The 27481-nt window shown below is 43.4% G+C and overlaps 2 protein-coding genes across 2 annotated transcripts in view; one reads left to right on the top strand and one right to left on the bottom strand.

Moving 5' to 3' along the window:
* Positions 1-27481, top strand: part of LOC307115728 (phosphofurin acidic cluster sorting protein 2-like) — a gene marked incomplete at its 3' end in the record, with an annotated part of 39361 nt that overhangs the window by 6878 nt on the left and 5002 nt on the right. The window lies entirely within an intron of this gene.
* On the bottom strand, positions 22348-23222 carry LOC307115376 (pleckstrin homology domain-containing family F member 2-like; the record flags this gene model as incomplete). The annotated part of the gene is given in 2 exon segments (XM_079798596.1): positions 22348-22595; positions 22598-23222. Coding segments are annotated over 2 exon segments (873 nt in total).

Below are 27481 nucleotides of genomic sequence, written 5' to 3'. Positions count from 1 at the left end.
CTAGGAATATATCCCAAGAAATCAGAAAAACCAATCAGAAATGATATATGCACCCCTATGTACATACAGCACAATATCTAAGATTTGGAAACAGTCTAAGTGCCCATCAGCAGATGAGTGGATTAAAAAACTGTGTTACATCTGTACAATGGAATACTGTGCTGCTGTGAAAAAAGAAAGAACTCTTACCATTCACAACAGCTTGGATGGACATGGCGAGCATTATGCTAAGCGAAATAAGCCAGTCAGAGAAAGATAAATATCACATGATCACACTCATTTGTGGAATATAATGAACAACATAAACTGATAAACAAAAATAGATCCAGAGACAGAGAAGCATTGAACCGATCTTCACATCTCAATGGGAAGGCAGGGGAGAGTGGTGGGGAAAGTAAGAGTTCAACCAAAGGATTTGTATGCATGCATATAGGCATAACCAATGGACACAGACACTGGGGGTATGGGAGCATGTGCTAGGGGGTGGGAGTGGCTGAGCAGGGGTCCATGTGAGAAAATGGAAACATATGTAATACTTTAAACAATAAAAAGATAAAAATTCCTCTTAGTAAAAAACAAACAAGCAAACAAACAAAACAGCTAGTGCTCTTTGTGGATCCCAGAACAAAGCACCCCCCTTCCCTCCTACCCCAGCCCCCAGATACAGAGGAACTGGAAGGAACTTCCCAGTATGTCAAGATTTCTAATGTCCAGACCAACTCTGTTGGAGAGATTGCAGCCTTGGCCTGGAAGGTCTGAACATTCCTGAACTCTGGGCTCTGAAGGTCATGGACATTGGGTGACATCTGCCACTCTATGGACATCAGTTTCCCCATTTTCCATTGAGGGTTGGGTTCCGAACTGCATAAGCCTGAGGTCAGAACAAAGGGGCCTAGCTCCCTCCACCCTGGGTGGGTACTGGACAGAGGTGCATGAATGTGGTTCCAACTCTGGGCTCCTTTTCAGACAATTGTTGGCCAAATACCCATCTTGCCTGCTGAATGCTCACCATTTCCCCCATTCCTCTCCATGTCTGTGCATGATTCCACCAGCAGATCCATTTCCAGAGCCCCTGAGGAAACCTGGGTGCAGCCAGGACCCCAACTTGGAGGACACACCGCTGGGTTCATCTGAGGCTCTGTTGGGTTCGGTATCTTGTTCATTTATTTCTAAACACGCTTCTGGATAAAGCATGTGTGGGTATCACTGATTTCATAAAACAAATTAACAAACAAACAAACGCTTCTCCCTATCAGTTGAATTGGGGCAGATTTTATTAGCAAAGATATATGTTTGCTAATATTGCTATAACATTCCCTAGTTGGAAACAGGTTTTGATTAAAAACAGACATTGGGTAAATATTCCTGCCATTTGCACAGAAGCTTTACTCTGACCAATGAACAGGGACAATGAGGTGGGTGGGAACATGTGCTAGGGGGTGGGAGTGGCTGGGGAGGGGTCCATGGTAGGAAACAGAAATATACGTAATACTTTAAACAATGCAAATAAAATAAAATAAAATGAAAATTCCTCTTAGTTGGATGTGGTTAGGAACAAATAAAGTAGCCCCAGTATCTACAGGGGTCTCAGTGGCTTCCCTTTCTATGATTATTTCAACTTCTCCCAAACTATCAGTGAGAAGGGGAAACACCCTTGGGTCAACCCTATGGTTGTTTTGTGGGTTTTTCCCCCCTTTTACTACATCCTATTTCAGTTTCCTATGATTCTAACAGTGGACAGACTTCTCTACAGGAATTTTCTTGCAAACCTTATTTAGAAATTGTGTTGCATTTGCTGGCAGAAACCATTAGCTATATTAATTGGAATCGGTTAGAATAGCCAGGATTACATGTTCTAACAGTTAAATGCCTTTGTGAACCCATCAGGGTCATTGAGAAAATCAGGAACAATTGCTGGTTCCTCTCTTACTGAGACAAGCTTTTCTCCAAAGGGAGCTGTTGGAATTCCTATTCTCATTATTCCTTAAGTCAGTAGGGAGTGGTAGTGGAGGGGACTGAAGGGGAAGGAAGAACGTAGGGAAAGGGCGAAGGATATAGTGGGGAGCTAGAAAAGGGGGAAGATGGGGTGTTGGCATTCATTAGCTTCGGAGGAGTTCAGAGACAGTTTCTAATTCCTTAATTTTTTTGTGCTTCTCCTTAGAATCTACTCATTTCCAAATCAAGATATGCTTCCATTAATTCATTCAGTTTAATGTTAGACCTGGCATTTTTCTAATTTTTATTGCATGCCAAAAATTAATTTAGGCACAGAAATAAAACTGCATTTTGGCCATTTTTAGGAGGATATTTTCTAGTTAAATCTTCCCATTTCTGTAAAGCACTTGCAAGTAAAACCTTCCTGTCAGGAGCATTAATGAGGGCTGGGATCTGGCAAGTCCTGGCCTTGGAGGCACAATCCCATGTTAATTTTAGGTGTGTTTTGATCTAGTTCTTTTGTATTTCTGCGTGTGTTTGTGTGTGTTGTTGTTGTTATTGTTGTAGTTTTGTTTGTTTGTTTTTTCTGATATCTGTAGAATCTGAGCAAATTTTCTAGGATTGTAATATAATGTACTTGGTCAACAATTATTGCTTATGGTTGAGCTTCATGAGGCTCTCACCCCTTAACATTCAATCCTCTTATGTGCCTTGGTTTATCTCCCTGCTGTCTAAAACAACCAGAGAGTTCAGGGAACTAGTTGACCAAAATTTATGGTTGCTCCCCCACCAGAACCAGTCACTTTAATTACACTTGAGTTGAAATTTTGGCTTTGGGCCCCCTGCACATCATGAGGAAAGACCTGACACCTCAACAGAGATTCTTAGTCACCTAAGAATACCAGATATTCAGGCTGGAGAGAGGACATGCGCCTGTATTTTTGGAGCTGATCAAGTTCAACTTTAATTTATACAGCAAAGGTTAATTTTTCTCAGATTCTCAGAAAGCAATTCCAATTGGAAAGCCACAATATAAAACCAGGCATCCATTGTTCCTCTTGTCTTGTCTAAGCCTAAATTCCCTCAACCCTTAATCTTAGTTACATCTGGAGTATTTAAAATACAGCTCAAATAAATCAAACCCTCTACCACCAGCAAGGGAAAGTCCTTGGTCTAAGACACAATTCACCCAGGTTCACCTGATGGGTGGGGAGCCAGTGGGTTCAATGGGTTTTTTGTTCAATCCTAGCACTGGGTCCACAGTTTGGTCCGGGAGGGCGGTGGAGCGGGTTCTTTGGAATCCTGCCCCACTATGCCAAGTAAATGTCAAAGTAAGAAACACTCAAAATTGTGAAGAATTTTTGTGAGTTTATTTAAGTCCAGCTGTCAATAATTGGTGGGAAGAAAATCTCAGTGGATTGAGATAATGCTCTGGAGAATGGCGGTTGTGCACCTTATATTCTACATTACATCAAAGCAGGAGATGTGTGTTGGTAACATGAAATCCAGTGGTGATACATTAGGGTCCCAGAGAAATCAAAGTGGGGAATCCTATGTGACTGGATAAACATTAAAATGACACAGGCATACTTCTTTTACACAGGTGGATATAGGAGAGTTACAAGTCAACAATTAACTCGGGTACAATGAGGGCATTTGTGGTCTCCACAGAGCATTGCCTATGCGTTGAGGGGTCCGGAAAAAAGGAAATTCCTTTGACCTTCCAAAGATATATTATTGTAGATGCCAAAAGACAATAGACAGGCTCAGTTAAGATAGAGATTGACCTTAGTCAGGGAAGATGCCAGCCTAGGACATGACTACCCACCATAAACTGCATTTAGCTACAAGTTTTCATTTCAGAACATCCTTTGTAATAACTTTAGGTCTCTGAGTTTGCAAGAACACCACACAGGCCTTCCCTGAGCTAGTCAGAGAGCATGGGGTCCCTTTTTGCACACGTTGTCCTTGGATCACTCGTGTCCTACCTCCTGACAACAATCACTGAGTACTTAGGGGTTCGGTCTGAACTACAGCCCCCAAACCACCTGGCAGGTCATCAGCTGCCCCTGACAGAATGTCTCTCCTCTGTCCCAACAAGGGAAGAGAAACTATCACCCCAGAATACAGAAAGGACTTGTATGGGGCAAGCAGCTGCAGCTTCTTTGATGCCCACAGTACTGGTCTCCACAACCCTCTGCACCCCCACCCCTGTGCCCAGGCTCAACACACCAATGCCCATGAACCTGTTTGTTACCTGGGAGTTTGAGAGCCCCAACCTCAGATTCGTGCCCAGGTTGTGAAATCTGACCTTAGTGAAGATGGTGGTCTTCAAAGAGCTGGAGAAGGACCTCATCTCCATGGTGATTGCCATGAAGATGCAGGGCTCCAACCTCATATCAATGGTGATCACCATGAAGATGCAGGGCTACAAGCACATCCTATGGGAGTGTGCTGTTCCCCAGTGGACAACTGGAAACAGACTTGGGGCTGACTTCACTGCAAGACCCCAATTTCCTCAAGAGAGAAGGCAACAAGCTACAGGTCCTGTGCACTACAGCAATCACTTTAAGAACCAGATCATCTGTAGCTACAAGACACTCCCTGCGGGCGCCATCCACAAGGCCGAGGTCAGGCAGCAACCCCTGAAGGGTGGCCACGGGCTGTGCCTCTGCAGCAGCATCAACGAGGCTTCTGCCAAAGTGGCCAAGATCTGGATCTGCTTCCTGTCCAGCCAGCCCATCCTCCAGGAGGACAGTGCCATACAGGGCAGATGCAAGGCCAAGTCAAGGGTTAACTACTCCAATGTGGTATATCAGAGCTTCTCCTCTGAACAACAGGCCAGCTACAATGCCACCAATGGGTTAGACCAGGCTGAGAAGGGCACTGACATGGGGATGCCCAACAAGCAGAGGCCATGGGTACTAGGAAAGACGTCCATTACCATGCCAGAAAATATCAAGGAGAAAGTTGTGGCATGGCTGGGCAAGTTCAAAGTGTCAGAGGAGGTTGTGGACTCGCGCATGTCCCCAAGTTCGAGGAGGATCTAGACCTTCTATATGACCCTATAGAAAACTCCAGCAACAGTGACCCAAACATGGAGGATGATAACAGCACCCTCAGCACCCCCAAGCCGAAGCTCAGGCTGTTCTTTGAAGGCTTGGCACACTCCAGCTCACAGACAAAGATGGGGAGCATCCACAGGGCCCGGAGCCAACAGTAGCCTGCAAATCTGGCCAAAGTGTGAGAGAACACATGAGCCCCAGGCATCAATCAGCCCAGCGACAGTGCTTGGAACACGGTGGCCCACAGCAGCCCCAACCCCAAGGTCTCCTGGGTCTGTACCTTTGCCATGACTAGCATGAGGACAGTGCCATGCAGGCCGGCCCAAGGCCAAGTCCACAAATCACTACTCTAAGGAGGAGTATGAGAGCTTCTCAGAACAGGAGGCCAGTGAAGATGCCGCCCATGGGTAGGACCCAGACCAGGATGACTTTGACATGGGGGAGCCCAGGAAGCAGCGACTATTGAAAGTCACAACCATGTCCATGACTAGGCATCCAAACTTAAATCAGAAAGTCATGGCTTGGCTGAGCAGGGCCTAAGTATCAGAGGAGGTCCTACACTCAGAGGAGGACCCTGCAAATCATGTCCCTGAGTGGAGGAGGACCTGCACCTTCTGTCTGACATGCTGAGAACCAGCAACAGTAGCCCTGACAGGGAGGAGGATGACAACCTTCTCAGAACCATCAAGGCCAAGCTCAGAGAAATCGAAAATTTCATCCACTCAAAAACCTGAGCACAAATGTCTATAGGAGCTCTGTCTTAAAACTTGCAAGCTTTCTCTGAAATCCCATGTTAGGATTAATATCTAGAGTTTGTAAGAAACGTCTGTCACATAAAAAATGGGTAGAGTATCTGAAAAGGAAATTTCATAAAGGGAAATGCAAAATGTTAACAAGCTATGAAGAGACGTTAAATTGCACTTGTAGTCAGAGAAGTAATGAGGCGCTCTTTACACCAATCTGCATGACAGATGAGAGTGTGATGATGCGAAGTGTTTGTGAGGCTATGGGACAAATGGAAACATCATGGACTGATGGGACTGTAAACTAGTTCAGGCATCCAGGAGACCATCTATAAGTACTTAGCAAAATTAAAATTAAATATGCTTTTAGATATTTGAATATTCACATATATAATTGTGCTAAGTCCAAAGGGCATGAAGAATCACCGTAGGAGAACCTATAACATAGGCCTCTCATTCTCAAGCTTGAACTGATTACTTTTTGAATAACATTTTCTTGGCTGGGACACACGGGGAAAAGTAGGCCTTCTGTGTCAAAATATAGCCCCTCAGAGTCTAAGAGCATGAACCTGGTTCTTCAGGTCAGCATCACTGGGTGGGAATGGACCACTGGAAATATTTGCTAGGATAGATAGCAAAGAGACAGCTGGGTAAGTGTGTCCCCAAACCTTATCCTGTCCATTCCATCTCAGAAACATTAACCTTTTTATGAGCATTTTCCCCCTGACATAAACATCCTCCTGCAATGTTAATGGTATTGTATATGAACAGCATGGCTAACAAACTCATGTGACATGATGAAACGTGGCAAAGTGCTGTGATGGAGCCTAAAAAAGAGAATGGATTGTCTGTGTACTTTCTTCTGTTGTCATTTGCAAGGAAAATGATAACATAGGAAAAACAAAAAGTATCACTATAGGTGTACATATAGCCACATAAATAGTTTTTGTAATATTTAAAGTGTGAATATTATGCATTAAATGTAAAAGAATAAAATATATGTAGAATAAATTATGACTGGTGTTACTACTGAATCTTAAAATGCTGCCATTCATGTGTGTCTTTAAATAGAACATTAGGGTGTCAGTTGGGAGACAGTTGAACTCCTGATTTCATCCCAGTTTTTCCTTCCCTAGAGCTACTTACTATCATCCACTTTGTGCTTGTCCTTAAGTAGGTTTCTATAATTTTACTCGAAAGTTGTGTCCACAGTTATATTTAGTCTTGATTTTTCACTCAAATCATGCTTTATGAGATTTGTACATGTTGATACACATACTCCAGTCCATTACTTTTACCGCTTTAATAGGTATTTACTATGATTACTTTATTCTCCTGTTGAAGGACATTTAGGTTATCTCTAGTTTTCCACCATCATAAACAATGCTGAAATGACTTCTTGTATCCTTCTTCATGGGCACGTGAATGAAGGTTCTCTAGAGTATGATGCTAAGAATGAATTTCTAGCAGGAAGGCCATGCACACCTTAGGCTTTACTAGTGGGTGCAACTTCACTGGTTCAGCCAACCCCGCCTCACAGCTGCTGTGGATGTTGGCTGCTCATGGCTCCTGACAGCCCTTTCCCTGTCCAGAAGGGGTAGGCACTTCCTCTCCACTGCCCTGGGATGTAGGCTCAGCCAGAGGCCAGTGATGACTGGCACTGGGTAGACAAGCCTGGTTCCTTACCTCCAATGGGACTCACTCAATGGGTACAATTCCTGTTCCAGATCCCCTCTCAAGACCAGGCTGAACATAATGTGCTGAGTCCACATCTCTGCTCCCTCCCTCCATCTTCTCCTTCTGAGGTCACTCCTTCACTAAACTCTGTCCCAGTTCCCAGAAGTCACTGCTTCCAGGGAGCTTGGCCCAAGATGACTAAAATTGCCAAAGTCTCCCCAAAAGGGCTGCACCATTGTCCACAGTTAGGAGAGGCTTGAAGGCTGAGAAAGAGGAAGCCTTTCCAAGAGATGAGGTGGGCGAGGGGGAGAAGGCAAAGGCGCTGAGATGAAGACATTTGTGAATTCCACAAACTGAGTAAAAGCCAGTATGGCTGAAGTGTGGGGAGCAGAGGAAAGAGGACACTGGTTGAGGCTGGAGATGTATGTAGGAGCTGACAAGTAGACCTCATAGGCTAGTTTCCTTTTTATCTTTTAATGGTAATGGGAAGTTCTTTAAATGCTTTGAGCAAGAAATTGATAGGGTTTGATTTAGAGTAAGAAAATTCATCTGTGTGTAGAGAGAATGGTTTGGAAAAAGATAAAAGAAGCAGGGTTTTGAGTATCCACACAGCAAGCAAAGTGGATCATAAAAATTATAGTGTTAGCACAGTAAGTAAGAAACACTTTGGAGTTTACAGCACAACATTGTGTGTATATAAAACACACAAGCATACAAAGACATGAATTATTCAAGTGCACATATCTATTTTTCAGTGGCTACCTTTATGCAGGGAGAAGAAGGGAATGGAGATTCGATGTAATAAGAGACAATAATATTAAGAAGATATCTTGCAAGGAATGGTGGTGACGAGGTGTCATGAATTGAGGCATATGATTTATGGAGCCCTGAACCAAGAAAACAAAAATCAAAACAACAACCACCCACCTCCTTATCCATTATTTTCCTTCGCCCTTTGGAGACCCATGTCTGGGAAGGGGAACAGGTTTTCTGAGAGACCTTCCAAATAATCCAACTTTTACCCACTAAGTGGGTTGACCTGGATGGATGGCAGAGACCTTCCTAGTGATTAATGCAGCATCTGAGTCAAGGAACCTAGAGGAAGGAGGAAGTAGATCCTCCCTGGAGCCGCATTAGTGAGGACACAGATGGGAGCACTGAGGCAGTCTCATGCCTGACCTGGTGGGCGCTCCTGATGCTCCCTCTCAGCCTAGTTCCTCCTTTCCCTGGAGACTCCATGGAGCCAGGTCTTATCTCTGGGGTCAGAGATAAACCAGGTTAACATGTCTTGATATTTCCGCTTTGCACAAGTTTATGACCTGGTCCCAGGAGATCTGGGGACTAAACTTCTACCATGTCTGGTAGCTCTGAGCCCAGGTGCCCAGGGCAGGAGTAGACACCCATAAGGTATTAATAAATGCCTGTGGATCAAAAGTGATCACTTGAATCTTTGACTGGGATCAAAGACCCCGAGATTCCCCTTGACATTTTTCTTCAAGTGCGTAGAGAAGCACATGACATGTTTTGCAAATGCATTTGTCAGTGGGCCTTCAAAGAGTTTGTTGAGTTGGTGCCTTTGTTTCACTGTCTTGCCCTGAGAGACAAAATTCCAGTGAACAGAATAGAGTGGATGCTGGCTTTACCCAATGGCATGCTGCTCTGAGGCACTCCAGAGCGACACTCTGGCAATATGTATAAAAATGAAGTGTGTTTCCTTGTGAATGTACCTAGAAATGTACCCAAAAAAGATGTACAGAGACATTTACTGGTGCATTTTATGTAATAGGTAAAACAGGAAAAAATGAAATATTATCATCACAATATTGATTAAAACTATATCTGATGCAATCATGAAATGTAATAGCATGCATCCATTAAAAATGATGAAAATATTTACAGAGTATGCTCACCAGCACAATGAGTGAATAAAAATAATTTAGTAAGAAAACAAAATGGGAAGAATTTTCAAGAAAATGTAAACAGGATGTGAAGTGATTTTTACTTCCTTTACATTTTATACTTCAGGATATTAAAGAAAATTCAACAAAATCCAAATAGTATAAAATAAACACATGTGACAGCAAATTTAGTATGGAAGTTAATGCAACAGATATCATAATAAAAAGTAAGTTTGGCACATACAAAAAACCAGCTGTGGACCAACTTATTAATAAATATGACTACAAAAGCCTACATAAAACATTAGCATATTTACTTCATTAGTTTATACTGGAACACAAGTATGGTTTAATATTAGGAGGCTTCTCAAAGCTCTACCCCTATGTTCACTGCATCATTATTTGCAATAGCCGAGATATGGGAGTAACCTAGGTATCCATCAACAGATGAATGGATGAAGATGATGTGGTGCATATGTACAATGGAATATTACTGGACCATAAAGAAGAAGGGAATCTTACCATTTGTAACAACATGGGTGGGTCTAGAGAGTATTATACTAAGTGAACTAACTCAGGAGGCAAAAAACAATTACCATAGACTTTTATTAATATGTGGACTCTAAAAACAAAACAAAACACAGACTCATTTAAAAAAAAAGGGGAAAAAGGAATAGTTACCAGAAGGACAGTGTGGGGGATGGGTGAAAAGTGGAAGGGAAATATAGTCAATAATATTGTGATAAATTTGCATGGTGACAGATTGATTATAAGAATTGGTGAGGTGATAAAATGGTCAAATTACTGTATCATAGACCTGAAACAATAGCTATATTAATAAAAGGGTAATATGCTAATCAGACCAGGAGACCTTCTGGACATCCATCCTGACAAAGCCATGGTGGCAGGTCCAAGGCGGAGGCAGTTAGGGGCGATCAGGCCTGCGGGTGTGTGTGTGTGTGTGTGTGTGTGTGTGTGTGTGTGTGTGTGTGTGAAGTTGGGGGCAGGCAGGTCAGCGGGGGGGCGGGGGGCAGTTGGGGGTGAGCAGACCATGGAGCGGTGGCAGTTGGTGGCGAGCAGGCTGGCAGGGGGTGTGGCAGTTGGTGGCAAGCAGGCTGGAAGGGGGGGGCAGTTGGGGGCGAGCAGGCCAGCAGGCTCAGTGGTTAGGGGCAATCCAGCAGACAGGCAGGTGAACAGTTAGGAGCCAGCAGTCCCGGATTGTGAGAGGGATGTCTGACTCTGGTTTAGGCCCAATCCCACAGTTGAACATCCCCAGAGGAGTCCCAGAATGGAAAGGGTGCAGGCCGGGCTGAGGGACACAACCCCACCATGCCCTCCCGTGCACAAATTTTGTGCACTGGGCCACTAGTAACCATATCAGATTGTATATCAACTATACTTAAATTAAAAAGAAAAAAATAAATTTCTCAGATGCTGTAGGTTTTTTAGAAAATTAAAACTAGGAATGAATATTCTAAAATTTAAAAACATATCTTAATAAAAGTTAATAAAAAGTGATAGGCACTGAAAAAGCATCTGATGAAAAATGCAACAGCCATATCTGATTATTTAAGTACTATTGTCAAATACAAACAGAAAGATAGTTGCTAAATATCTTTCATTTAAAATCCTCTAAAAGGCCTCATTGCACTTGGAATACATTTTACAGCCTGAACAAGACTCTGCAGGTTCTGCACCCCGTTGGCCTGAACAACTTCCTGTCTCTCACTCTCCTCTTTCCTCCAGCCACACTGGCCCTATTTCATTCCTTCAACCCAGTGAGCTCTTCCCCACCTCAGGGTCTTTGCACACACACCTCTCTGTCTGCAAGGCTCTTTGCTTAGGACTTCATAGGACTGACCTTTTTTCTCCTTTACATCTCACCCAAAAAGACATCAACATGTGGAAAGTGTTCTCTATCTCTATGTTATGGAATTAAATAGAGTCTATTTATATCCTCTCATTTTTTATTTTTAAAATTTTCATTCCACCTACATTAGATTTTCAAAAGGAAAAAGACACATTAAAATGTATTAAATTAAAATACATTTAAATGTTTCTGTAAGATCTGAAATATTGATCTAAAGTTTTCCCCTCAACCCCCTAACTGGTTTGTCTCAGTGGATAGAGCATTGGCCTGTGGACTGAAGGGTTCCAGGTTTGATTCCAGTCAAGAGCACATCCCCATTAGGGGTTGTGCAGGAGGTAGCTGATCGATGTTTCTAACTCTTTATCCCTCTCCCTTCCTCCCTGTAAAAAAATCAATAAAATGTATTTTTAAAAAATAAATAAAGTTTTCCCCTCAATAACTGAGCAGATGTCCCAGTGCTATTTACTGCCAAAGGGCCTCCATAATAATCCACTCAGTCCCACGTGTGCTCGGCCCTGTTCCTGATGTCAGTGCCCAGCTCCCGTGGCCTGCTCACTCCAGCACTCGTTCCGCACTGCTTGAGAATCCTGTCTCTTTGACAGAGCAAGTCCCCTTCTTATATTCTTTTCATCTGTTTCCTAATTTGTTTGCATATTTATTTTTAGATAAAATTTAGAATATTTTTTGTTTCCCTAAAATCCTGCTATCATTTTTACTTCAAATAAGTAAATTTTAGATGAATTCAGGAGAATATGTGCCTTTGCAATATTTTATCTTTCTATGCAGAAATTAGTAAGTCCGTGCACTTATGATTAAATGGAGAAATAGAGCATTAGAAGGCCCTGGGCAATTCCCGATAACATCTTACTGCTTTAGATTATTTTGTTGATGTCACACTTTGTATTTCCACCTAATGGTTGTTTGCATACATATCCTATATAATAAAGAGCTAATATGCTAATTAGACCGAACAGTCTGGATGACATTCCAGATGAAGCCTGGTCTGCCAGGGCCAGCCGGTGCTGTGAGCAGCTGCGAGAGCCATGCTCCTTGCATGAATTTTGTGCATCGGGCCTCTAGTGTATTTATAATAGTAATGGGCAATATATATTGAGTGCCCTCCACATGCCAAGTCGTTATGTTAAGCACTTTATTACTCAATTTTATTCTTGCAACTCATCTTTCTCGTGAAAAGAACAAGCCTTAGTGAACTCAGCTAAGATGCCTGAGGTTTTATTGCAAGTGGCAGTGCCATTCTTCTCACTACAATTTTTTTAGTTAATTCTCACCGAAGGATAAGTTTCCTCTTTTTTAGAGAGAGTGGGAGGGAGGGAGGAAGACAGAGAGAGAGAAACATCGATGTGAGAAAGAGAGACATTGATTGGCTACCTACTTCGCTTGCTCAGACCAGGGCCAAGGATCTAGCCTGCAACTGAGGTATGTACCCTTGACTGGAATCAAACCCAAGACCCTCCTATCCACAGGCTCCCAACTATTAATGGCGAACAGCTCTGTCTTTTTCTCTCACTCACTGGCTGTTCTAATTTAATTGAAAACATCCAGAATTTTCCGTCTGGTCACTTGTATAAAGAACCTTCTTAAACTCACTGAAGTCACATGTCCACATACAACCATCATCACGGTGGTCTGGCCAGAGAAATGTGCTGATACCTCCACTCTGGGGCCCTGAACCACACACCCCAGAACCAGCTGGATGTGGAAATTGGCAGCTGTTTGAAAGGAGGAAATGGAAGTCATGTCCACCATAGGCCATTGTCAAATAAAACATTGACTTCTGGTTTCTACTCTGACATATAACAGCTTGAAAGTCCCTACTCATATCCTTACAAGAAGAAAAACAATGAACAATGCAAAAGACAGGAATTCTTTTTAGATCCACCAGATCATTGAAGTCACATGTCTATGAAATTAACCTTTGCTGCCGTAAACCACTGAGATTCAGGGCTCTGGTAACACAATACAACCTACCACCAGCTCTTATGTGTGTGTGTGTGCGCACAGAAGAAAAGCAGACACTGAGGAAGAAAAAAGCGTTTGGAGGCACGTTTGCTTTGTGGCATTCCTCCTCCTACTTCACAGCTACTCCCCCTCGTGAGCCTGAACATTGCTAAGAAGCACATGCTTGAATAACCAATTGTGCAGGCAGGGGAGAGACAGGCCCTGACAGGTACAGTGACTTATCCAGGATCAAGAAGAGGTAAGTGTGAGGGGTTGAGTCTGAGCCCTGGTCTGTCTCCTCAAATCTGGGGCCCTGGCTGCAGCCAGACCTTCTAGGGGCTGTAGAGAGGGGTGTGATGGTGTCACTGTGTGCACTGTTGGTATTCCATGGAGAAGGTGGGTGAGCTATCAGCAGCCCACAGGACTATCTATAGCTATTATTAGGTGAGGGGAGGTGGAGGGGGCAATCCCAGGAAGTGAGGTCACTTCCTAATAGAACTTGGAACCCCCGTAACCAGGCACCCACTTTCTAACAACTGCCCAACCGCCACTCACTTGGCAAGAGACGGTTGACAGTTCAAGATGTTCTCGTGTTGTGTTCCCAGTTATCGGGGCTCTGGTTCCCGGAGACCCTGCAGTGAGAGTTGTTCCAGACTCTGTAGACGGTTCAACACTCGTGCCCGACATCTCTGGCCGTTTTCAAGAAGATCCCATCAGGTAAGAGAGGTGGCCTGGGTCAGACCCATTCACACCAGGCCAGCCTCCTCTGTGGGCCAGCCCTGTGCAGCCCACATGAGTTCCGTTCATTTGGTGGGAGGAGGACCTGAAGGGAGAACCCCAGGACAGGAACAGCCTTTGGGGCAGTGGATAACCTAGAGGTCCTGCTGTGATCACACCCCAGGGAAGGGCAGGTAGTTGGAGATGGGCTTCCAGAGGGATCCCTTATCTGTGCCAATGGGAGTCCTAACCCTTAGCCTGTAACACCTTTTTCTCACCAGTTGAGGTCTCAACAGAACACACTGTGTGTGTGTGTCTGGAGTGGAGGTTCACAGGGGTCACAGAACCAGCAAAACAGGGCTCTGAGGCTTCCCCCTGGTGACTGGGAACTGTCTTTACAGAGCTCCGCACAGGAGAATGGACCGGAGCCGACAGATGGGGTCCTAAACTCCATGCCCCTGCAGGAGGCACAGGTGCCCCATACCTCCTCCAGAGTGCAGCATGGCGGCAAGGTGAGTATAGTGCCGAGTTGACCCAGACTCCTGAACCCCTGGGAGTCACCAGGACCTGGGTTCCAGAAGGCTCCCTGCTACTCCCCTGAGATCCCTCCTAGTGTCCAGTTTCCAAAGGAATCTGCGTCCCCATCTCCTCTTTGTCAGGAGCTGGGGCCTCCCTGGGTTGCACATTGTACCAGGACAGGGATGGCTTATCACGGCGATCTAGATCTTCATTGCTGTGGGACCTGGGCCTTATAACCTGTTGCCAAGACCAGAACGCACTACATGCCCTAATATCCAGATTCTCCACCCCAGGAAAAGCCTCTGTGTCTCATCTTACATTGGGATGTTTTGTCAGAAATCACACGGGTGACACTGTTAATAAAGCATGTGCTGTCTGTCCCCTGCTAAGAAAATGATCTAAGATACTAATGTGTTTCATATTCCTCACCTCCAGTTCTACTTTTCCTGCCAAGAACCTTTTCTCTTATCAATGTAAAAAAACATTCAGAGCTGTGAAAAAATTTTGTGTGTTTATTTGAGCCAATGTGTCGACAATTGCCAGGGAACAAAATCTCAATGGGTTGAGAGAACGCACGGGAGAATGACAATGTTGCACCTTATTTTAAACAATACAAGCAACGTGCAGACTTATGTGGGTTACATGAACTCCATTGGTGATAGATTAAGGAGAGAAGGGAAAGCAAAGTGTGGAAATTCTGTGATTGGATAAACGGTAAAATGATAAGCACATACTTCTTTTCCATAGGTGGATGTAGGATAGCTTCAAGTCAACAATGAACTGAATAACAATGAAGGGATTTGTGGTCTCCGCAGGGCACCTAGTGGTGCCTGTGCATGAGTTGTCCAAAATAAGGAAGATTTCTTTGATAATCCAAAACTATGTTATCATAGATGCCAAAAGGCAGTACATAGACTCTGGTAAGGTAAAGATTGACCTTTGTCTGGGAAGATGCCAGACTACGCCATGACTACCCACCGAAAGCTCCTTTGAGTTAGTGTTTTAATTTCAGACCATCCTTTGTAGTTACTTAAGGTGTCTTAGTTTGCAAGGCCTTCACACAGGACTTCCCTGACCTAGTCAGGTTAGCATGTGGCTCCTTTTTTCGACCACACATCCTCCTTTTGTTCACAAATCAATATACATTATGCATTGTTTATCAGTGTTTGTGCTTTTTCTTGCTGAACAATGGATCATTGGGGATGAGGCAAGACCTTAAATAAACTTAAATGGCATTCAAGGTGGAGTTTTTATTATTATTCAAAATAAAAGGCAGATGAATGGGAGGACATGAGATCCTATATGTACTTGTTACAAAATATTCTGGATCAATTTTAAATTTTGAGCTACCATGAGCAGAGTACTTTTGCTGCTTGTATTAAGTTTTGGTATTATGCATCTAGTATAACATTTACAACCAGGAACAAAAGCAACAGCCTTAAAGCAGTAACAATGTTTAGGAATAGAAAATGTCTAATTCTAGACTGAGGAGAATAATCATCCCAGCCAACCCAAAAACCCTTTGCATGTATTATCATAATTGTTCATTAAGCTAAGTATAGGTTTTCCTCCTTCATCCACTGTCCCTTTTACTTATGATATGTTTGGCCAGATGAATTAAGACTCTCTATTCTTTCGTTATCATAATTAATCAAATGGATGTCATTGTCTAGTAGGTGGGAAAAATTAGCAGGTATCCAAATTAAACTTTTCATGTGTAATAAGGGAGAGGCCTGGGGAGACAGATATTGTTTCCATTAGGAAACCATAGGAGGGTAATAACAATATAAAATTCAGTTGATGTACATTCAATCAATAACATGTAGGAGATAGAAGAACAAGGTTTGAGCCGCAGTAATTTGTGAGCATTCAGGCCTTGTTGACTTCTTAGGCTAGCTGTCAGCCCCCATGACCAGTGGTTCCTCATCCTTGAAAAGCCTTCAATCTCCATGGTGGATGGAGGCCAGTGTCAGAGACAGATGTCCATTTGTGGCTAGGCCTCTGATAAGGTAATGTCCCTTTTAACATGTTGGAGAGAGCCTTTAATTAATTTATTTATCATTAAATAAAAATCCCCTGGTTGTAAGTTTTGGTCTTTAAAGTCTTTTTCTCTTGGGAGTACTGTGAAATGAATGTCACAAATTTATCAGGCCTATAACCTTCTTAGAGAGTCATTTATAGTAATGTAGAAGGTCTTCTTTTAGTTTCCCTTATATTTGGAAAACAAAAAGATTTAAAAATCAGCAGTATTTTAAACAGAGTCATAACAACAATAATCATCTTCACTTCATTAAGTTCCATACCCATTTTTTTTGTTTATCCTGATTATTTGCCAGTATTTTCATGAATTCAGTTATTCCTTAGAATTCTATACTTCTTCATTCAGTTCAAAGATGTGACCTGCTTAGAAACCTGTAATTTAGAGTAAGTCAGAGTCCTTTTTATGGATTTTTCTAAAGATGTAACATATTTGAAAATTTATTAGACTAAAACAATAACTATCTATGAATGACAAAACAAAGTGTCATGGTTACAGTTTTGATTGTCATGCAATAGATAAAAAAACTTCGCTTTTTTGTAAACTATAACATATAGAGACATAAGAGCAAGCCAAGTGTTACAGGCATTTCTGCCCGTGTCTGGGCTGTTTGGGACCATTCTGAGTAGGATGGGTACCCTGTGAAGCCATCTCCCAGGCTCTCCAGGAAGATAATAATGAAGAAAAGCTGATTAGCAAACATTTGGTCAGTCTCAAGCTTAGTTTCCTCCTGGAAGGTTCCTTTAAAATCTCTAATTTCCCTTTTGTTTCAGTATCTCGTTCACTTATTCTAAATATATAACTATTCTGGAAAAAGCATATGTAAGCCTCACTTATTCATTAAAAATACAAAACCTCCATTCGTTTAACAGGTGAATTGGGGAAGATTTGATAAGCAATCCATATATATAGATATTCCATAACATTGCCTAGTTGGAAGGAAACAGGTTTTGATTAAAAAACAGACATTGGTAGGGAAGCTTTATTCCAATGGTGAAAGCAATTAATTGGGCTCGGTTAAGAACAAATAAAGCAGCCTTCGTATATGCAGGGTACTTAATGACTTCTCCCCTCCCCCTTGTTAAAAAATAGATTTTTATTGATTTCAGAGAGGAAGGGAGAGGGAGAGACAGATAGAAACATCAATGATGAGAGAGAATCATCCATTGGCTGACTCTTGCACGCCCCCTACTGGGGATAGAGCCCACAACCTGGGCATGTGCCCTTGAAAAGAATCAAACCTGGGACCCTTCAGTCTGCAGGCCAATACTCTATCTCCTGAGCCAAACTGGCTAGAGCAGTGGCTTTCCTTTTAATGATAATTTAAAATTCTCCCAAAGTATCAGTGAGAAGGTGAAACACACTTGGAGCAACCCTATGCTTGTTTGTATTTGTTTACTTTTTCTAAATCCTATTTCAGTTTCCTATCATCCTTAAAGAGGGCAGACTTCTCTATAGGAGTTATCTTACAACCTTATTTAGTAATTCTGTTGCTGTGCTCCCAGAAATCAGGAGTATATTAATTGGAATATGTTAGAATAGCCAGGAGTACATGTTCTAACAGTTAAATTTCTTTGTGAACCAACAGGGCCATAGAGAAAATCGGGAACAATTTCTGGTTCCCACCTGGCTGAGAGTAGCTTTTGTCCAAAGGGAGCTGTTGGAATCTTATTCTCATTTTTCCTTAAGTCAGTAGGGAGTGGTAGTGGAGGAGACAGAATGGGAATGCAGAAGGGAAGGGAAGGAACATGTCTAAACAAGGAAGCTCAGAGAGCAAAAGATGTAGTGGACATACTGTAGATGGGGGAAAATGGGGTGTTAGCATTTATTAGGTTCAGGAGAGTTCAGAGATAAACTCTGAAATTTCTTTTTTAAAAAATAAATCTTTATTGTTAAGATTATTACAGTTGCACCCCCCCCCCCCGCATAACTCCCTTCCACTCAATTCCCACCCCACCCCATGCGCTTACCCCCTCCATTGTCCTCATGCATAGGTGTAAGCTTTTTGTCCAATCTCTTCTCGCACCACCCCACACCTCCGTTCCCCTTGAGAATTGTCAGTCCACTCTTTTTTTTTTTTTTTAAGTTGCAAGGTATTTTTTATTGTAAAGAAAAGTCAAGAGGCTGACAATGCAAATGTAATCACAGAACACTTCCAGGAGTTCCTGGCTCTGCTAGGCTCCTAGGTACCAGTAAGTCTCCATTAGCACTTCTCGGGTTTCATGGTCCTTTTTAGATATGTTGATTATATGATATATTGCTTAGACACAAAAGTCCATCTGATATTAAAACAAATAAAATTACTGTGCCTTTCTTTCACATTTCCTATAGGGAGATCTACATATCTCAATGCTTTCACAATTTAACAGTAAAATGAGTGCCTTAACCAAACCAAAGAATCCTCCACACAAGTTACTGAGTCAAATCTCTCATAACATATGCTATATACCCAGATTTAAAGGTTTAAAAACAAAAGAATTTAGGATTTAAAACAATTTTTAGACTGATTTTTCGTATTTGAAAGACTAATTATTTGCAGCGTACAAATGGAGAGAGTAGTGCCAAATGCATCAAGTTTTATATGACAAATATACTTTCAACCTAATGGCTGCCTCAAAGCAGAGTGAAAAATTACCACTTCTCAAAAGCAATCTAGACTGACTCGGTAAAGTTCACAATTTAGAAAATCAATTTCTACTCTAGTTCCATACATGGCAAAATGATTTCAGAAACAGATTAAACATACAATTGTCTTACAAAAATAGAAATATTGTTTGGGACTTTACAAAACTTTATAAAATATAACACTATGTAAATTCAAGATAGTTTCACACTGAAATAGACAATACTTCCCTAGAAGTCTACTCAAACCTGGTCTGTCTTGACCATTCTTACATATTATTTCTTCCAAATCTTAGCTTAAGTAGATCTGTGCTCTATGGCAGGATTTTAACTCATCACAAGAAATTATAAGATTTTCATTCTAGAAATAATATTAAAGCAAATGAATTTATACCTACAAATGTCTTACTAAAAACAGAAAGTAATGCAACATGACAATTCTATATTGGATAAATTTCAAACCAAATTCCTAAAAAAGACCTCCTATTAACTTAAATTTTTTGACAATTATAATTTGGTACCTATAAAACAAAAACATAATCATAACTATTTTATGGAAAAATACTTATTCATATAGAATGAAGAACCTCTAAATTTAGTTATTTGTAGCTGTCAGATGACAAGTATTTTCTAATTATACCCTTTCATAAACACACATTTTTCGATTCAAAGAGCACCAGTGTATTTTTAAAGCAAATTAAAAAGTGAGAAAGTAGAAGTTTATTTCATGTAACAGTGCTATTATGATAAGGCACCACTTGGTATATAAAAAAGGCAAAGTATTTCTAAATCATGTACTTTTGTGACTGGTGTCTTAACCATTAGATAGAATGGTTAGAAAAAAAGCTTATATTACTAACTAACCAAATTATACTCCTTTTTCCATCATTCTTTGCTTTTAGTTTTTCCTCATAACAGAACATAGAATAAACAATGTAGTACATGATCTGTTATATAAACACCTTTTCCCAATCTCCCAAGAAAATAATCTAAAATTAAACAATAAGAAGCCAAAACTTTATCTGCTATATTTGCAATAGGCTATCCCTGTAGGAGAGTGGGGAGTTGGGTGCTGTAGGGGGAGTGTGGTAGTGGTGGGGATGGGGTAATTACAACAAGACCTATTTTCTGTAGAATATATTGAGGCATATGGGTTAAAAGTTTATCAGGCAAATGCATGACTGGAGCAAAATTGAGAGTTCAGAATTTTACATTCTCCGCAAAGCTGATTTCTCAGATAGTCACACCCAATTAAATATTTCAAATTATGTCTTTAGTCACTGCTGTCATCGTCATCATCAGATACATCATTTAAAGGAGACCTTTTTTTTTTAAATTTTCTTTTTATTTCTTATTGATTAAGGTGTCACATATTTGTCCTCATCCCCCCATTCCCATCCCCGTCCCTCCCCATGGATGCCCCCACCCCGCTGTTGTCCTTAACCATTGGTTAGGCTCGTATGCATGCACACAAGTCCTTTGGTTGATCTCTCCCCACTACCCCCACCCTCCCCTACCCTCCCTCTGAGGCCCGTCAGTCCGATCGATGCCTCCTTGTTTCAGGGTCTGTTCTTGTTCATCAGTCTATGTTGTTCATCATTTCCCCTAGATGAGTGAGATCATGTGTTACTAGAAATATACTTATACCAGGGCGCGTGGCCTCACCCCGACGCAGGTGTGCGCGGCCTCACCCCGTCCCGGGATCCAGCCTCACTCGGACCCAGGGGCGCGTGGCATCACCCGGACCCAGGGGCACGGCCTCACCCAGACCCGGGACCCAGTGAGGCTTCGTCTTCTTGATCCCAATTCCTGTTGGTCAATTCCCTCTCAGCAATTCCTTCGGCCATTTTCTCAAAGATCCGGGGCGGCCGCCGCGGAACTCGCTGGGCGGCGGGTTCGGAGAAGCTCCGGTGCACCCAGTGCGTGGCGGCGGGCTGGTCTAAGGTCGCCGCAGCGGTACTCGGGTCTGCAGCGGCGACCAGTCGCCGGGCAAGCGCACCTGGATCCGGGACCCAGCGGGGCCTCATCTTCCCGATCCAAACTCCCATCGGTCAATTCCTTCTCAGCAATTCCTCCGGCCATTGTTCTGGATGGTGTCTGCTCTGTTTTCCAGTTGTAGTTTCAAAATTGTTGTGGTAGGCAACAATCAGGCGTCTGCCCTATGCCGCCATCTTGGTCCTCCAGAAGATTCTTAAGCAACCTTATAAATGTGGCTCTGAACACTGTGTTGTCCATTAGTTTACTTTCCTTCATCCCTTCTATTCGTGACCTGCTTTGGTGTCTCCACCTTTTGGTTGCCTCCCTATGTTGATGGAGTGGCTTTGTGTGGTCAGTGACCTATAGGGCCCGGTAGCTCATCTTCCCCAATCTGCCTAGGTGGTCGCTCTTGGTAAACCCCTTTGTGGGCTGAGTGCAAAGTCTTGGTGTTGTTAAGCCTTGATTGCTGTTGGTACACTGGGAGGATTTGACCTCCAGTCCAATTGGCTCTGAGGATCAGCTGTGTCTTCACTGGGAGACAGCCTTATTCAACTAGACTTGCAAAATTGTAAAAGCCTCTGTGCTCAGCTTGGATGGGGCGGAGTTTCAGGGTGGAGCCTCCAGCCTTGGCTTCCCGTCAGCCCTGCCCTATGAGGTTCCTGGGTCTCAGTGTCCCTCTGTACTCCCTGCAAACACCTCTGAGAGAAAAGCGCCCTGGAGTTTCGCCCGCTGCCAAACAGTCTAGTCTCTCCCCCAATGAATCTGGATTCCCAGATTCTCACCTGGAACTGGGTTTCATTGTAGTCGGAACTGGGGCTTAGCGCAGTCTGGCGCTTTTGTCTCCTTCCCACCAGGACAATTCAGCGGCACAGTCAACAGACCATCCTCTGTGCGCATTCCCGTGCGCGTCTCCGGTGCTCTGCCTTTTGCCGCTCCTCTGCGTTTCCGCCTTACAGCCCAGATTCCCCCAGTATGAGCCTGGCTTCCCAGGGTCTCGCCCGGAACTGGGGTTCAGTGCAGTCGGAGCTGGGGTTCAGCCCAATCTGGAGCTTTTATCTCCTTCCCGCAAGAGAATGCCAGCCAGGCACTCAGCCGCCCCGTCCTCTCTGGCTCCATCCTCCCCGCACACGCGCGTGCTCGTATCTCCGCCCGTGTCTCCATACCTCAGGCTTTTACGGCTCCTCTGATTTTCCTTGTGGTTTTCTCTTTCTTTCTAGTTGTGGGCATTTCAGTCAGCCAGCTTTCATGTGGTTCTGGATGATGTCCGTTTTGACTTTTAGTTGTATTTTTGAAATTGTTGTGCCAGGCTGTAGGTTAGGTGTTTACCCTATGCCACCATCTTGGTTTCTCCTAAAGGAGACTTTAATGACTGACTGTAAGAGTCTGATCTAGTAGGCTGGCATGAGGCCATGTACCCAGTAGAAAGCAGGTCGTAGCAGAAGTCACATATCCGCACAGGCTTAGAGGACTGGCTAGGAAGAAGAAATCTCTTTTCAGAGCAGGGTTCACAGAAAACAAAACCGCATTTCCGGCAATGGTGACGACGATTAACAGGTGTAAATTTTGCTTTCTGACAACACATACAGTTGCCTCAGAGTCAGGAACCCAGACAGCAGCATGTTCATTGCTGGGTGTCTTCCCACTTTTGGAGAGTAAATCAGTAACACATTTATTTATATGATTCATCCATTCCGATTTCTCAGTGGCAGTGGCAGCATAAACTGCAAATGATTTAATTGGTGTCTTGATAAGCCATCCATTCCTCAAGTCTCCCTCATCTTTTATGGAATCAATAGTGACATTTTCCAGGGGAATAATATGCTGTTTGTTATATTTTTTCTTCTGGTTGACAATATTGCCATATACAAGAATATCATTAAATAAGAAAAACTGCCTGGCTTTGGTTTTTTTTCTGCACAACTTAGTCAATACTCCTTCTCCAATAAGAACCCGTCCGGGTATAGTTAAGGGTTGACCAGCTTCTCCAAAACAGTTTTCTACTATATTTATAGGCCTAGTATTTGCTTCACTGTTTGCCAAAGATCTACCATCTTTTGCTAATAGCCCTGGTGGGCGTGGGCAGCGGCGGCAGCCAAGCTCTGACTCCTCCTCGTCCGAGGTCCTGTCGCAGACTCTGCCCACTCCCTGCCTGGGCCTCCCAGGGTGCACAGCCAGGAGGCCCAGGAAGCCCGCACGATCCATACCCTGTGGGTCATCAGGTGACAGGCTTTGCCGCTCTCAGGTGACTCTCCCGCCCTCTAGGCAAACCCCACTACGGCCACCTGGGCTGCCTCTCCTCTGTGCCTGCAGGGGCACGCCACCGCCCACCAGTCCACTCTTTGTCTATGCCCCTGATTCTATTACATTCACCAGTTTATTCTGTTCTTCAGATTTTTTTATCCACTTGATTTTTAGATTCACTTGTTGATATGTATTTGTTGTCCATAATTTTTATATTTATCTTTTTCTTTCTCTTCTTAGAGAATACCCTTCAGCATTTCATATAATACTGGTTTGGTGGTGATGAACTCCTTTAGTTTTTTCTTGTCTGTGAAGCTCTTTTTTTTTTAAATAAATTTTTATTGTTCAGATTATTACAGGTGTTCCTCTTCCACCCCTCCCCCCATAGCTCCCCTCCACCTGATTCCGCACCCCACCCCATGCCCTTGCCCCCCACCACTGTCTTCATCCATAGGTGTAAGATTTTTGTTCAATCTCTTCCTGCACCCCTCAGACCCCATTCCCCCTGAGAATTGTCTGTCGCCTCCCTTGTTATGTCCCTGATTCTATTATATTCACCAGTCCATTCTGTTCTTCAAATTTTTTTATTCACTTGATTTTTAGATTCACTTTTTGGTAGGTATGTATTTGATGTCTTTTTGTTGTTCATAATTTTTACTTTTACCTTTTTTTTCCTTCCTCTTCTTAAAGAATACCCTTCAGCATTTCATGTAATCCTGGTTTGGTGGTGATGAACTCCTTTAGCTTTTTCTTGTCTGTGAAGCTCTTCGTCTGACCTTCAATTCTGAATTATAGCTTTGCTGGGTAGAGTAATCTTGGTTGTAGGTCCTTGGTGTTCATCACTTTGAATATTTCTGCCACTCCCGTCTGGCCTGCATAGTTTCTGTTGAGAAATCAGCTGACAGTCGTATGGGTACTCCCTTGTAAGTAAGTAACTGTTTTTCTCTTGCTGCTTTCAAGATTCTCTCTTTGTCTTTTACCCTTGGCATTTGAATTATGATGTGTCTTGGTGTGGTCCTCTTTGGATTCCTCTTGTTTGGGGTTCTATGCACTTCTTGGACTTGTAAGTCTATTTCTTTCACCAGGTGGGGGAAGTTTTCTGTCATTATTTCTTCAAATAGGTTTTCAGTATCTTGCTCTCTCTCTTTTTCTGGCACCCCAAAAATTCGGATGTTGGTACGCTTAAAGCCGTCCCAGAGCCTCCTTACGCTATCCTCACACTTTTGGATTCTTCTTACTTTCCGCCTCTCTGGTTGGGTGTTTTTTTCTTCCTCATATTCCAGATCTTTGGTTTGCCTCTTGGGGTACGGTGAACTACAGTTGAATTTCTGTATATTCTTTATTTCAGACAGTGTATGAATAATTTCTGACTGGTCCTTTTCCATTTTTTTGGTATTCTCATTAAGGTCCTTGAAGGTCTCTTCAAGTTTATCAGCGGTTTTTAGAAGATTCTTGAGTAACCTTATAAATGTGGTTCTGAACACAGTGTCGTCCATTAGTTTACTTTCCTCCATCTCTTCTATTCGTGACCTGCTTCGGTGTCTCCACATTTTGGCTGCCTCCCTGTGTTGATGGAGTGGCTTTGTGTGGTCAGTGACCTATAGGGGCCGGTAGCTCAGCTTCCCTAATCTGCCTAGGTGGTCGCTCTTGGTAAACCCCTTTGTGGGCTGAGTGCAAAGTCTTGGTGTTGTTAAGCCTTGATTGCTGTTGGTACACTGGGAGGATTTGACCTCCAGTCCAATTGGCTGTGAGGACCAGCTGTGTGTACGCCGGGAGACAGCCTTATTCAACTAGACTTGCAAAATTGTAAAAGCCTCTGTGCTCAGCTTGGATGGGGCAGAGTTTCAGGGTGGAGCCTCCAGCCTTGGCTTCCCGTCAGCCCCACCCTTTGAGCTTCCTGGGTCTCAGTGTCCCTCAGTGTCCCGCTATACTCCCTGCAAGCACCTCTGAGAGAAAGGCGCCATGGAGTTTTGCCCGCTGCCAAACAGTCTAGTCTCTCCCCCAATGAATCTGGATTCCCAGATTCTCGCCCGGAATTGGGTTTCAGTGCAGTCAGAACTGGGGCTCAGCGCAGTCCGGAGCTTTTGTCTCCTTCCAACCAGGGCAATTCAGCGGCACAGTCAACAGTCCGTCCTCTGTGCGCATTCACGTGTGCACCTCTGGAGCTCTGCCTTTTGCCGCTCCCCTGAGTTTCCGACTTACAGCCCAGATTCCCCCAGTATGAGCCTGGCTGCCCAGGGTCTTGCCCGGAACTGGGGTTCAGTGCAGTCGGATCTGGGGTTCAGCACAATCTGCAGCTTTTATCTCCTTTCCGCTAGAGAACGCAGGCCAGGAACTCAGCCGCCCCGTCCTCTCCGGCTTCGTCCTCCCCACACACGCGCGCGCCCGTTTCTCCACCCGTGTCTCCATACCTCAGGCTTTTACGGCTCCTCTGATTTTCCTTGTGGTTTTCTCTTTCCTTCTAGTTATGGGCATTTCAGTCAGCCAGCTTTCCTGTGGTTCTGGATGATGTCCGTTTTGACTTTTAGTTGTATTTTTGAAATTGTTGTGCAAGACTGCAGATTAGGTGTTTACCTATGCCGCCATCTTGGTTTCTCCCTCGTCCGTGAAGCTCTTTATCTGAACTTCAATTCTGAATGATAGCTTTGCTGGGTAGAGTAATCTTGGTGGTAGGTTCTTGCTATTCATCACTTTGCATATTTCTTGCCACTCCCTTCTGGCCTGCAAAGTTTCTGTTGAGAAATCAGCTGAAACTCATATGGGTACTCCCTTATAGGTAACTAACTGTTTTTCTCTTGCTGCTTTTATGATTCTCTCTTTGTCTTTTGCCCTTGGTATTTTAATTATGATGTGTCTTGGTGTGGTCCTCTTTAGATTCCTCTTGTTTGGGGTTCTCTGCACGTCCTGAACTTGTAAGTCTATTTCTTTCACCAGTGTGTCTCTTACGGATGTGAAGAGTTGTAATCCAGTATGGTCTCACTCTGACCACTGAGTACACTGGCTCATGGATCTCCAAGGAGGTACAAGGTCAGTCATTGTCTGAGGCCGCCCAGCAGGAGCTAAAGAGATATCTGCAGATTCCTCCTCTTTGTATGGGGTTTGGATATGCCCAGAAGAGGCCCAGCTATGACGCAAGGCCTCTGATGCTGCCAAATTGTGGGCCTTCTTTTGGAATCTCTGACCCAGCTGCAGTTTATTTTAGGCAAAAGGACAGGCCATTCATATGCAAAAGCTGATGGGAACAGCTGGGATGGGGTTGTAAATTGGGTGGGGCGGGGTCTCTGAGAATCACCAGGACAAAGCAAACAGCAATGACTGCCCTTAACCAGAAAAGTCCCAGGTTCTCTGGGTTCTAACCAACCCTCCACACCCCCCTGGTGCATGAACAATGAACGCTGGGAGCACCTCTAAGAGTAAGCCGTCCTTGAGTTCCTGTCCTGATGCCAGACAGTCCAGTTTCAACCTGTATGTGCATGGGTACCCCAGAGTCTCGCCCAGAACTAGAGTTCAGAGCAAGAGGTAGCTTTTATCTCTAGTATTAAAGAGCAGCACATCCAGGTGACAGAACTTTCCAAGCCTCCGCACCTCTTACTGGTCTCAGTGTGCTTTCTTCACCTCTTCTAGTTGTGGAACTTCCACTCAGCCAGCTTTCCCATGGTTCTGCGTGGTAGTTTTTCTGCCATTTTGTTGTGGTTTTGATGTGGTTGTGAGAGGCAGCAAGTATAGGTGATTACCTATGCCGCCATCTTAATTTCTTATTAATTTCTTTTTTAAGGAGAGTTTATTGGTGCTCCTCCTTAGAGTTTTCTAATTTCCAAACCAAGATATGTGTCCTATTCATTCAATCAGTTTAATTTTAAGGTCGGCATTTTTTCTAGTTTTTTTTTTTCCCCTGGGAAATATTAACTTAGGCATGCAAAGACAACTATATATTGGTCACTTTATAGTTGATATTTTCTAGATAAGTCTTCCCATTTCTGTAAGGCACTTGCAAGTCAAGGCTCTCTATCAGTGATATTAATGAGGGCTGGAGTGTGGGAGTTCCCAGCTATGGAGGCAACTTCCCATGTTAACCAGAGATGTGTTTGCTGCTGTTGTTTTTATTGTTGTTTGGTGTCTGCAGTGTTTCAGCATATTTTCTAGGGTGTGATGTAGGGGGTTGAAGTGTGTTGCTTTATAGGTGGAGCTACACGATGCTCACTCCTCTAGAGTCTCATTCA

This window comes from Cnephaeus nilssonii, assembly GCF_951640355.1.
Source record: "Cnephaeus nilssonii genome assembly, chromosome: 19".
NCBI classification, from domain to species: domain Eukaryota; kingdom Metazoa; phylum Chordata; class Mammalia; order Chiroptera; family Vespertilionidae; genus Cnephaeus; species Cnephaeus nilssonii.
This window is presented reverse-complemented; position numbering and strand designations above follow the sequence as displayed.